This window comes from Thunnus maccoyii, chromosome 11 (assembly GCF_910596095.1).
Source record: "Thunnus maccoyii chromosome 11, fThuMac1.1, whole genome shotgun sequence".
Lineage (NCBI taxonomy): Eukaryota > Metazoa > Chordata > Actinopteri > Scombriformes > Scombridae > Thunnus > Thunnus maccoyii.
Genome location: NC_056543.1, coordinates 22,533,714 through 22,546,111, shown reverse-complemented (window position 1 = coordinate 22,546,111; position 12,398 = coordinate 22,533,714). Strand labels below are relative to the sequence as shown.

The window sequence follows — 12,398 nt, the reverse complement described above, 5'->3', positions numbered from 1 at the left end:
CTGAGTAAGGAAGTGCAGCAGGGTAAAGCTTCTGTAAGAAGAAATCAAGCACCAATCTAGCAAACATAAAGTATGCCTGATTTCCTCCATCTACACTTGGAGGAAAAATCCATTTTGGAATAATTCATTTTTAGCTTTTTAATGTGCTTCAATGTTCATTCCTACACTCTTTCAGCTAAGATTTAGAGAACAATAATAGCAAAGTAGAATCTTTTCAGTCAACAACAAGAAAAAGGAGAAGCAACATTGCTACTATGTACCATGTCCAGTGAATCCTGTTAAGAGGGTGTTGTATCTCACATACTACTGATAAAAGAAACACAAAGATGCCAGCTGTGGATACATTGCATTCTGTACTTAAAGCAACTGCTGGTAAAGAAACTGATTAATGATGAGTTTGCATAATTATTCAACATTTCATGATGGTTCAAGAAAAAAGCGATTTCACTTTGATTCTGATTTAGACAGACTGAGCAATATTGCTTGTTTGCCATTTACTCATTTCAGGCCAACATGATTTTAGTAAATTCAGATTATGTTGTTAATCCTCATCCAGGTAAACTCAAACACATTTGGAGGATTTATTTGTTAATCTTGGATAATTGCTCCCATATTGAAAACTGAGAACAATGAGTGTAGAATGAAAACCGTGAGATCAGCACTCATATGTTTGGCTGGTGCACACGATCGCTTTAAGAGGCAGCCACTTAAGTATGTGTTAATTTAAGGAAGTAAAACTGTCTCAAATTCTTAAGTACAGTGTCTTAACTATAAAAATTAATTAAGTGCATAAGTAGGTTAATTGTTGTTGCATGTGCAGCCCATATGGAATCACAGTTAGTACCAAAACTTTCCTTCAGGGTCAGTTTTCAAGTAGGAATTAACAAACATCACAAAATGAGAGATGCAATGTTTGTTATCAGTAGCTGCAAATGATATTTAGGCTGTTCTTTTTCTGTTTTAAAAAGAACATACGGGGAAACTGGCAAAGTATTGTCTGAGAGATTCTGTGTTGTATTTTCAGATCAAACGAGGAAAGGTGGAAGGACTACAACTGCTTATACTGCTTATACATGTTCTTGGAAATCTCACCTGGACCAGAAATATGACCAAGAAGTAGAAGTTAGCGATTCTTCTGAACTGTTCGAACAGGTTCTTGGGAATGAAGTTCCAGAAGGTGTACTGTCGGACAGAGTGACGGCAGAGCTATTATCACATGCATAACAAGAAGTTGGAGGACAATGGGCACATCATGACAATCCTTCTGCCAAGAGGGAAATCTGTTTCCTGTCATCTTCCACAGTGGACACAAGAACAGTGGAATGTGTCATCCTTAAAAAACATGGCTCCCAAAAGAGATTACATGGTTGTCTGAATATGAAACAAAAGAATAGTGATGAGGATAAACAATATCATGGCGTTGAATCATGGACTGTGGTTGCCTACATTGGAGGAGACGATGCGGTTGTCGGGGTAACGCTGAGGGATGTAGGCCTCAGCTCCCGGAGGGGGTTCTTTCTGCCCGATGTACACCGTCCGATTGTCCACCCAGTTCTCCTCCCCCACACACTAACAGAGAGAGAGAGATATATATAAATAGCAATACAGGTAGAGAGAAAAAAAATGAGGTTAAATTACACTGTTCATCTGTGCTCGCTTACAACTCATAACCTATTTTCTATTAATAGTCTTTAAAACCATGCTTTTACTAAATGCAGTCGACACAATATGGACTATACAGGGTCCACTGTATATGTACACATCTACATTTTAAAACATATTGCTTTTTTTTTTGCATCATAGGCCTAGTATGCCAAATTTTACTGGTTGTATTGTTTTGTTCTCAGCACAGACAATAGTAACGCTGAAACGATTAGTCGATTAATCGATCATTTAGCAGAAAATCTATCTCCTGTTAATAGTTTGGTAATTGATTAGACATTTAAGTGATATTTCTAGCACAAATGCCAAAAGTTTCAGCTTCTCAAATGCAAGGATTTGCTGATTTTCTGTTTTATATCATTGTAAATTGGATATCTTTGGGTTTGGACTGCTGGTTAGATAAAACAAGCAATTTTAAGATGTCACAATGAAAATTTGGCATGGACAAAACATATAGACTGAACAATTATTTGAAAAAAAATATAGATAGATTAATCTATATTGAAAGCAATTGTTAGTTATAGCCCTAAACAACCCCAAATCTTATCCCTCATATATGCATTAACCCTCAAATAAATTGTAAAGAGCTATTCCTGATTAAGCTTAAGAAAGATGTTTGACTGTGCGACACATCTTCAGTCACTAATTTTAACATACAATCATGCAGACGAGATGGGGCTGACTGAAGGATGAGAGTATGTTTGTTGATGTGTGCAGGTGGGATCAACTCTGAGTCACACAACCGTAGATTTTTCATTTATCTTTTCACTCCTTCCTGCAGGAGCTCTTCAGAGTCTAGATTTCTCTTTTACTTTTGCACAAATCAACAGCATTTATTCTCTTGGTCCAATGTCTTGATTGAAAGTAATGAATACGCATTGTGTATGCAAACTTCCATCTCCATTCATCTTTCATCTATATTACATCTAAGTGGCTCCCCAGTGACAACCAGAGTGCATTCTGGGAGTTTAAAGCAGCACATATTTTTCCAAGGTGTCCTTCGTTAAATGCCATTGTGAGAAAAGCTCTCTCCAACAACAAACAAGAGTCAAGAGACCCCACCATTCAGCTGTTTGATTCCATCTGGCTTCCTACATGGCTCCTAATGCTTTGGCCTGAGTAGGCTATGTGAGTGTAGCCTTTGGCAACGCAGCCTGCCTGACACAGCTCAAAGAAATGTTGACATTTAGCAGAAAAGTTCTGGGACAAGCACTTCAGTGGAAGCTGCACTTCACTGCTTAAAATGTCCTCAACATTTTGGCAGAGATGTAGCTCTTCGTTGCCAATGACCGAAACTTTAATGTCTTTGTGTTGGGAGCCCACATGATGTAAATTTCACACTCAAATTTCAAAGTCTTTTCAGTAACTTTGTAGATTCGAATCCATGAGCTTACAAAGTTGACACTTGAATACTACTGAAAGCTTACATCCTTTACTAAGTTTAGACACAAGATCAAATGAAGGCTAATGTAACTTTTCCGAGTAAAATCTGCAACAAAAAACTGTGTCAAAAACTGTGTCAAAATTCATGACCAGTACAGGCTTAAAAATCAAAGCAATAGTGAAAAGAGAGTCACAGATCTAAACTTATCCTCAGTGATCAACAGGCGCTTGGCAGTGGGATAAAAATAGACACGAAGCCAACAGTGTCAGCCGACTTGAGACCCCTCCAAAACATTAGGGGGGGCAACATGACCCAGAGAGATACAGTGAAATGGAGGAAGAGAGAGATGGAAAGTGAGGTGGACAAAGAGTAGCAGATTGAAGGGGAGCGAGCAGCATGAGATGGGGAGGGGGGGACAAAATAATGAAATTAAGACATAATGACAAAACAGTGAATAAAGGCAACAAAGAGGGAGGCAAATGTGTTCAGAAAAAACGAAAAACTGACAAACAGTGTGGCTGGGTTGCTGGATCTGTCTTACGTAGAGTGTTTTGTTTGCTGGTGTCAAAGTCCAAAATAACACTGTTGTTAAAATATGGCTTAAATAATCCTGGTTGACAGTGACATAATGTTACCCAGCTACAATAATCCTGTTAATGCTCAACTAGCTAAGTGTCTTTAATGACAATCACCCCAACCAATCTTGATAATTTGCCAATAATTTACATGATCTCAGCTAAAAAAAATAATGATAATAGTTTTTCCATTGGTGCCTCTGATAAAAGGAGTCATTTTTATCTGATTTTATTTATAGAGGTATTTTTGAAAAGTCTTGGTCATGACCCAGTTAACTTTGAATAAACTGCACTTTTTCAGTTTTGATCTTAAGAACTTGTTGTTCTAACAGCTCTGCATACATTTTACGGCAGCTTTGAAAAACTGGACAATCAAGGCTTGTATCAAATAATCAAGAATCACATCAAACTATCTCAGTTACTTAGGGCCCTGTTGTGCTGGACAATAAATGTATTAAAATTGTAAACTTAACAAATCTCTTAACAAGAAACAATGTCTTTTAATGAAAACATTGTTTGACTATTTCACACATGATTTTGCCTGCATTCACCTTATTTTGATTTACATCAATATCAGAATATGTCTGCAGAATATTAATATTGAGATAACGATTTCAACCATATTGCTCAGCACTTTGTATCCAGCGTATCCGAAAACACTTTCAACTTCTCAGACATTTTCTTCTTAAATCTACATTTCCATCATTTCATCACTCGTCCCTTCATATTTCTGTATTTGCTGCTTCCTCTCTTTGTTCCCTCCATCTGCTGGCAGTGTGTGTCACACTCCAACAGTGTAACTGTGGGAGAGGGATGGAGAAAGACACAGAGAGATTGCACTGTAGTTTGTAGTTATCTGATCATTAATCCGCACTGATCCGTATCAATCCCCGGTCCACTGTTCCCTTTTCACTCTACTGGTCCATCAGACAAAGTGGCTGGCTGGTTGGTTGCAGGACATGGAGGCTTTGTCTTTATTATCAACACTGAAACTGCCTCTCAGCAGGCTGGTCTTACATCACCATCAATCAACAACAATGACGGAATGGATTTGATACCAGCAAACATGCCACCACTGCAACTTTTCCTTTTATGTTTGTAACTGTAGTGGTGCGCTCTCTTGGGTAGATGGTTTTAGACTTTTTAAACTCTGGATTCACAATGAGAGAACAGAAGCTGCTATTTTTAGGGTTTAAAATGCTGCTTTAAAAAGCCCAGAGAGTATTTCTGGTTCTGGCTTTATCTATTGGTGTCCCTATGCTTCACTCCATAGCACTTCACCGGGTTATGGAGCTGCATACTTCCATTGTGGAAAAATGACCCCTAACCCCAAGCAGTGCCATGATCTATCCATGCCGTCCCCATGATGTAGCTCCTTTCTGCCACGGAGGTGTAATAAAAAGGTATACACCATTAACTGGCCTGATTAAATGATCATGTCTCATCCCTCCTCCACTGTCCCGGCATGCTGCACTGCAGAGGCACAAAGCACGTTGAGAAGGTATCCCTCATTAACCCACAGATCAAATTCTTCTGACTGAGCTCTTCCTTAATGAACTACTCATGTTAAGTCCACAAAGGATGTAGAAACACACAAACATGGTAACACAACACCCATGTGCAGGATGGGAAAGCTTTTAACCTAAGGAGTATAATTTTTACAGGCCACGTTTTGGGAAATTTTTTTATTTTTTCCTGAGAGCATTTGAAAAAATAACCCATTAAAGTCTCTGTAATAGCCGGTTGCACCAGCTTTTTGTGAGCTCAAACTTAGCTTAGCTATAATTGTTTACTAAATTTAAACAGATTTCACCACACAAACTGGTTCTGACGTAGATATTAGTTGTTACTAAACATTAGCTTGCCGATATATGACCAAATTATGTAATATGAAATATGGTCAACGTATCTGACCTTGCACTTCATAAAATGCTCTTTAACAATAATGGAAAGATTTCAAATAACAATTCACAAAAATAACACAGTATACCTCAAATTACAAAACATTAAGCTTAACATTAACATTAGCTTAACATTAAGATTAGCATTGGTTAGGTTAGCATAATCAGGTCTTTCCAACTCATTCTGAACTGTTAAACAGAATATTACCAACTAACCCTAAAACACCCATTTATGCATTTTTCCATGTAAGCATATAAAAATAAAAAGTAGAAAGTCATATCTACATTTATAAAGAATTGGTAGATAAACTTGCTAGCCCTCCTTGAAACTGTTATTGTTAGCAGTTATGTTAGCTTGTGATGCTACAGTGTATCTAGTGAGTTTACATAGTTGGTTGCATTGATGATTGGACTGCACTACAAATGTTTCTTAGCAACTGATTTACACTTTACAAAAATCTTTACTAACAATAACATTTAAGTTTTATTGGTCCAATCCAATTTAGTAAATATCTCATTTGAAACCAGCAAGTAGTTACAAAGAATTAAGGATCTATAAACCTATGAAACCTATGAATCTAAGAATAGCTGGTGCTGGTATGAGTCACATTTTACTGATATAACTCAAAGTGTTTCTTACATTCAAATGAGAGGATGGATTACAGCTGCAAGAAAATTAAAGGAAATGCAGTAACTTATTAAGAGAAGCTATGACGTTTGTCGTAGCATTGAGCAGAGATAAAAGGAGCCTCTAGACCTTGATCTAAAAACGAAAGCGCCTACCTGTTCAGCATGCACTCTATTGCTACTTATTTGTCATTAATCACCATAGCAACACAGAGCGCAGCGACAGGCAACTATGCTAAATCTGCAAGTTCATAATGCAAAGAACATAAACTACACAAAAGCTTCATTAAATATGGACTGGAGATCAAATGGGTAGGATTTTCTCATTAATTTAATGCTGTATAAGTGGATTTGACAAGAGATTACAACGAAACCTTTGGGCTTTAAGGAAAATATTAAGTAGTGTTTTACCGACAATATATTCCAGACAATATTCTCAATATCTTCTTGGTACTTTCATTTGGCTCAAGTAGGACATCTTAAACTGTATCGTCTGTGTAAAATCCTTTTTTGGAACAAATTAGAATGAAAGAGTAAACATCAAATGCAGCAGTGAGGATGAAACTAATTAAATAAAGAGAGGGAACATAGCTCACAGGGAGAAAGAAATGCCATTAGCTGTTATTACATTTAATCAGACAATAACTTTTCGGGGTAAATCAGGAGCAGACAGAAAACACAGATGTAACACCGTGTTGGTTGGAAAATGTGAAAGAAATCAGGATCTTCAGCCTTTACATACTGTCACTGACACTGATGACAAAAGTCACCAAATGACGCAGGTATCTGTACACCTGCAACAAAATCAAAAGGATAAATATGAGAAGATTACTTCAAAATGAACAAAACAAAATTTGTATTCTGTTATTGCCTATGCTTCCTCTCCCACTTGACTTGCCGTGATCCAACTGTTACATAAGTCTTTAATCCAGCTGTGCTACTTCTCTTCTCCCCTCCCTCTCTTCTCTCCTTTTTCTCCCGCCACCGTAATCTGCATCCTAAAAAAAAAAAAAAAATCCTCTTTCTCATTTTCTCTGAATTTTAACACTGACAACATCCTAATACAAGCTTGAAATGGTGTCTTGAAATGAAACCTCTGTCTCCAATGCAGGGGCACACTTTGAGAAACAAAATCATTCTTCTGTGCCAGAACACCAATACATGGCTGTTTTCTCTGATATGAACACAGACTGGTGGGCAAAACCTGGCCCAAACACAAATCCTGTGTGTTTTTGTCACCTACAGCCTCTGTCTCTCCACTGGGGCCCTTCTCCAAGGGGGGCAGCGGACAGGAATAGACCACCCTTAACCGTTTCTAGCTGTGAGAGCTAATGTGGCAAACAGTAATCTAGCTGTGTTCTGCCTTTCAACACCAGCCAGGGGACTCACAGAGCTGTAAAGTTGCGAGGACCCTTTCTAAAGCCCTTCAGCACTCCGGGTCCTGCTGGCACCCTTTTGATCAAAGAGAGACATTACTGGCTTTTCTCTTTTATCTGCTGAGGTTGTGAGAGGTCTACACAGGAATAACAGCAATACATTCATAGATAAGATGTAAAGACGGGTGAGAACAGAGGGAGATAGGGGTAAATCAAGATGAGCGATGGCCGCAACACTGATGTATATCAAAATGTTTTTATCACAAGAGGCTGCTTTGTGAAAGTGAAAAGGTAAGCTGTACAAGTTAGAGAGCATATTTAAGCCCCTACATGGCATCAGGTATTTTTAATATGACTACCACTCACACACACACTGGCATCCCTCTTATCCAGATCATGACCTCATGCAGTTCTCACGCTTTCCGCCAGTCTGAGGCATCACGCCATCGCTATTATTACCAAACGACAAAAGGGCACCCAAGAGAAGGGAGTGTCTCGACAGTGGCCAACACATACACAAGAACCACAAGAGGTCATTTTACAGATAAATCTTATTATAGATAAAATCTCTTCCTGTCATGTCCTGGACCGTGGGCTGTTGAGATACCAGAGCAAGAGTGAATGCACACAAACACACACTCCTATTGTACAATATGTCTTATAGCATGAAGGCTTAGTCATTCTTTTACACCAGTAGAGTAAAAATATAGGTGAAAAGATTAGGTTATTACACAACATAATGTCCCATTTAAACTTCACGCACTGAAAAACAACAGGACACCACGTTTTACTTTAGAAGAACCATTTACTGTAACCGTACAGGTTCAGTTCAGCAGCAATTTTTCTGAAGTCAGAAAACAGGCTTATAAGCAGGACAGAATGCGCCGCGTCGAGAAAGTTTAATTTCTTTCTCATTATAAAGTGGACACATCTGAATAACTGTCTAGAGTTACTGATTGAGTGCATCAGGCAACTCACTTCACAGCGACAGCTGCTGTACCAAGAGTCAAGATGACGGTTTAGTATAATTAAATTAGGGCTGCCCCTGACCAAAGATTTTCCTAGTCGACCAGTAGTTGTTAGTTCAAGTCATTACTCGACTAGTTGTTGCATGTGTATGATATTAATTTAATTATTTAAATATATATTTTTGGGGCATCAGAAAATGGTTTGAGTAACATTGTTAACACTGTAGTAGATTACAGAGAAACACAAAACTGTAATAATGAGCCTTAAAAATGTCAATTTTACAAGTGCGCACATGAAGCGAGCCGCCGGCAAAAGCAGTAATAATCCTGAATGTGTCGGAACAACCAGCAAAGGAGAGCCGGTTGTTACGTTTTCAGTCCTGTGGGTCAATTAGTTCTGTTAAATCCTCCTATCTCTCATTTTAGGCAGTTTTTTCCGGAAGGAAAGTGCTGAAGCAGACAGATATTTTCAGAGGAATCAGTGCTTCTGTTATCACAGCGAACCGGGTCACTGACTGAGTGATGAAGTTACATCAACAATGGCGTAACTTCATTGGTTGCCTGAGCTGGGTGTCGCACGTGTCGCCACTTCCTGTATCCGTCGTTTCATACACGGTCCAGCCGTATACCAGTTTTTGACAAGTCGCAGCTCTTGAATCTGAGGGTTTTTTTCTGCAACTAACCGACCAATGAAAACTTGGTCGACTAAGATTCTTCTCATCGACTAACAGTTGGTCAACTATTATAGGGCAGCTCTAAATGAAATCATGCAATTATCTCTAACAGAACAAGAACAAAATTCTTGCTTGAGGTTCTAGTAAAGCATCTTGAACTATGCTATACAACTGTTGTCTACTTATTTTTTTCCTTTTTTGATGCTTTTAACGTTGTTTGCTTCCTGAAAAACACTTAGCAAATGTTCAAATGATTATATTTGCTGTTTTTTTCTTTCCTGTTTTTTAAAGTCAGATACTGAATTCCTGTTTCTGTCAAGGTAAAGGTTGTTGGACAAACACCAGGGACAACAGATATGCATCCAGGACTTGATTGTTATCCTTAATCAAGTCTGATATGTTTATTTTATCAATATATTAGAATGTTGTAAATACACCAAACCAAAAGCAAGAGCTGGCAGAACTGAAAAACACTCATTTCCCTCACACAAAAATACATCAAGGACAAATCACAAGTCAATGACAGAGTAATAATACAGGAAGAAAATATGAAGTGAAAGGCTCATAAACTTTCCGAGCGGAGTTAGGTGGACTAAATCAGAAGCACATCCTTTCACGGCTGAAGAAGATTTACTAATTCAGCATTTCTAGTTTGAATAGCAAAATTGTGAAAGTACTGAAGCTTGGTTACATTTGGGTGGTGACCTTGTTGGATGTTTAATGCTCTCTCTGTCCAGAGAAGAGGCTTAGACGCCCTGCTTATTGCACGTTAATCAACTTGCATGATGTAATGTTTGTTCTCCTATGTAGTCTAATTAAAGGAGCAGCTGTTGAAAATATGGCAGGGTTAGCAGAAGGTGACGTAATAAAAGGCTAAATATACATCCACCATCCCTCCAATTCTAAATCAATATCCGGATAATTGAATTAATGATTAATTCCTTGTCTGCTTCATAATGTCACGCGGTGAGGATGCAGAGGAAAAAGGCTGGACAGGAGGGTGACAGATGAGTGGTGTGTTCAATGACCCCATCCATCCCTCCTCCTCTTCCTCCTCCTCATCTCCGCCTCACTCGGGGTTCTGACTTCCCCTGATATTAGCTCTGCTGGAGCATCCGTCAAGCTCTCGACACTGCTACACACACACACAAATACACACACACACTTCCTCAAACTCATTTATACAAGCTTGGCAAATGAGAGACATATAGAAATAAGCACACAGATAGTTATCTTCACAGCACCTGAGCCAGTTTTAAGGTCAGGTGAAAGGGTCACAGATTGTATAGAGCAGCTGTGTTGATACTCCCGAGGTGCCCAGTGTGATGAACGTCAACCGGGCCTGTCAAAAGTCAGCCCTGGTTCCTACTAGACACTTTTTTATCTCTAATTCAGACGCCCACTGAACAGCTGCTATCTGTCCTGGCAGATAGTGAAAAAGGCTCCTGACAGCACCAGCCCATTCAGATGAGACCAACCAGTAATATGGTTACAACTATGTGCACATTTCCTGCTCACTGACAGACTTCTACATCATGGATTAGAGATAATGATGAGGCCTTGCTGGACTCTGGAGAGTGACAGCATGTCCTTTCCTTAAAAACCCACTAGTTTAACCTGCACAGCTGATCGCTCCATCAGGCTGGAAGTGAGTGCTGCTCAGCGTGTTTGGTGAAAATTACAAACTACTGCTGCAAAGTGTGAGTCCCCACTAGGCCTCTCTAGCCAGTGAGTCCTGATGGGGATTTATTTCCTCTGCAGACCAACTGGAAGCCATGAGATAGTATGCATGCATGTTGTGGCTCACTAAAGCAACTTAACTGGGCCAGCCAAGTTCATTTCTATTCTACACATTCACCAGCCATCACTGCATCTGTAGCCACTGGCACATTCCCCATTCAGCTCCACAAAAACATTGTAAAGCCCCCAAAGTCAATGGCCTGCCAAAACAGCTCGAGTAAAATGTTTACCATTGCAGAAGTGTTTATCACCCTGCGCGTCAACACCACCTGAGCAAGGCAGGCAATTAAATCTGCAACACATGCTGTATTTTAGATGCAATAACAGACAAATGAAACATGCATGTTATATATTGTTGCACTTGCAGACACGGAGCCACAGTTGTGACAGTGTTGACAGACGGGGGCCCTTACGTATCTGCGGATGATATTCCGGAGCAGGCTGAAATCCATCCTTTAAACAGCTCCGGCGGCGACTAGACGAGACAGAGACGGTCAGCTCTCCTTGGATCTTCGTAAACGCTACCTAATGTGGATCTTTCCACCAGTATCCATCGCTCACCACCACCACCACCGCCGCCGCCGCCGCCTGTGTCTGTGATAGCGAGGAGCAGCGGTCTCTCAGTCGGCTGTTCTGATTTTCATGGCATCCCTGTGAAGAGCCATGCAGCGACCGAGCGATTACAACGACCCACACTCACGCTGCTGGCTACATTTCAGGAGCTCTTTCACCGCATGCAAACCACCAAACCTCCGGATAGTCTTTCCTGGTCACTCTTCGTTTGTTTGACAGTTTTACTCTTGCAGGAGACGGTCCCTCATGGAGGCTGCGTGTCCCGCTCTGTGTTACAGCGGTGGCCCTGGGGTGTAGCGGTAACGCGAAGCGTCCACAGCGCTCATCCGTCAGATGACTACGATGCGCATGCGCACTGAGATTTTCTCACCTCTCCTGGAACACATCTGAATACTGTACTATAAAATAATAATAATAATAATAATGTCCACATGCAGAGGTCCCAGAGTAAATAAAGCTGACGCCAATACAAGTTTATAATCATGTCCAAAAATATGAAACACAAAACTAAAGCCATAGGCTATACAGAATGTCATTGTGATTGTGGTTTGACAATGTTATAAGGAATTTGGGCAACTATGAGTGATTTAAATTGTATTGCCGTACAATGTATTGCTCGCGTGTATTGCAGATCTCTTTGAGGAAATTATTTTGCCAACAGTATATTTAACCTCTGAGTATATTTAGGCAAAGTCATTTCACATGTTTTAAATGCCAGCTGCCTGTTTCCACAACATACTCAGGCTACACATGCGCACATGCGCCACAGTCTCTCTTTCACTCACTCACTCACATGCATGAAAATCCACTGCAATGTTTCTATAATGATGTAATAATCCTACAGGGCTCAGCAGTGAGTTTGTAGCAACCTCACTGTGTTGTATTGTTTCTTTGCTACACTTTCACACACATGCTTTT

General features: G+C 39.7%; 1 protein-coding gene across 6 annotated transcripts in view; it reads right to left on the bottom strand.

Annotated features, from left to right (window-relative positions):
- Nucleotides 1–11,887, bottom strand: part of LOC121906516 (phospholipid-transporting ATPase IH-like) — a 36,953-nt gene extending 25,066 nt beyond the window's left edge. For 2 of the 6 annotated variants that reach the window (XM_042425402.1, XM_042425403.1), the window contains exons 1-3: nucleotides 11,321–11,886; nucleotides 1,447–1,569; nucleotides 1,093–1,182 (exon numbers count right to left, since the gene is read on the bottom strand). In XM_042425402.1, coding sequence (XP_042281336.1) covers nucleotides 1,093–1,182; nucleotides 1,447–1,569; nucleotides 11,321–11,359 — 252 coding nt within the window. In that variant the 5' untranslated portion in view covers nucleotides 11,360–11,886. Of the gene's footprint in view, nucleotides 1–1,092; nucleotides 1,183–1,446; nucleotides 1,570–11,320 lie in introns of all 6 variants that reach the window. The other 4 variants (XM_042425399.1, XM_042425404.1, XM_042425401.1 and 1 more) reach the window with 3 other exon arrangements.
- Nucleotides 11,888–12,398: the final 511 nt, after the last annotated feature.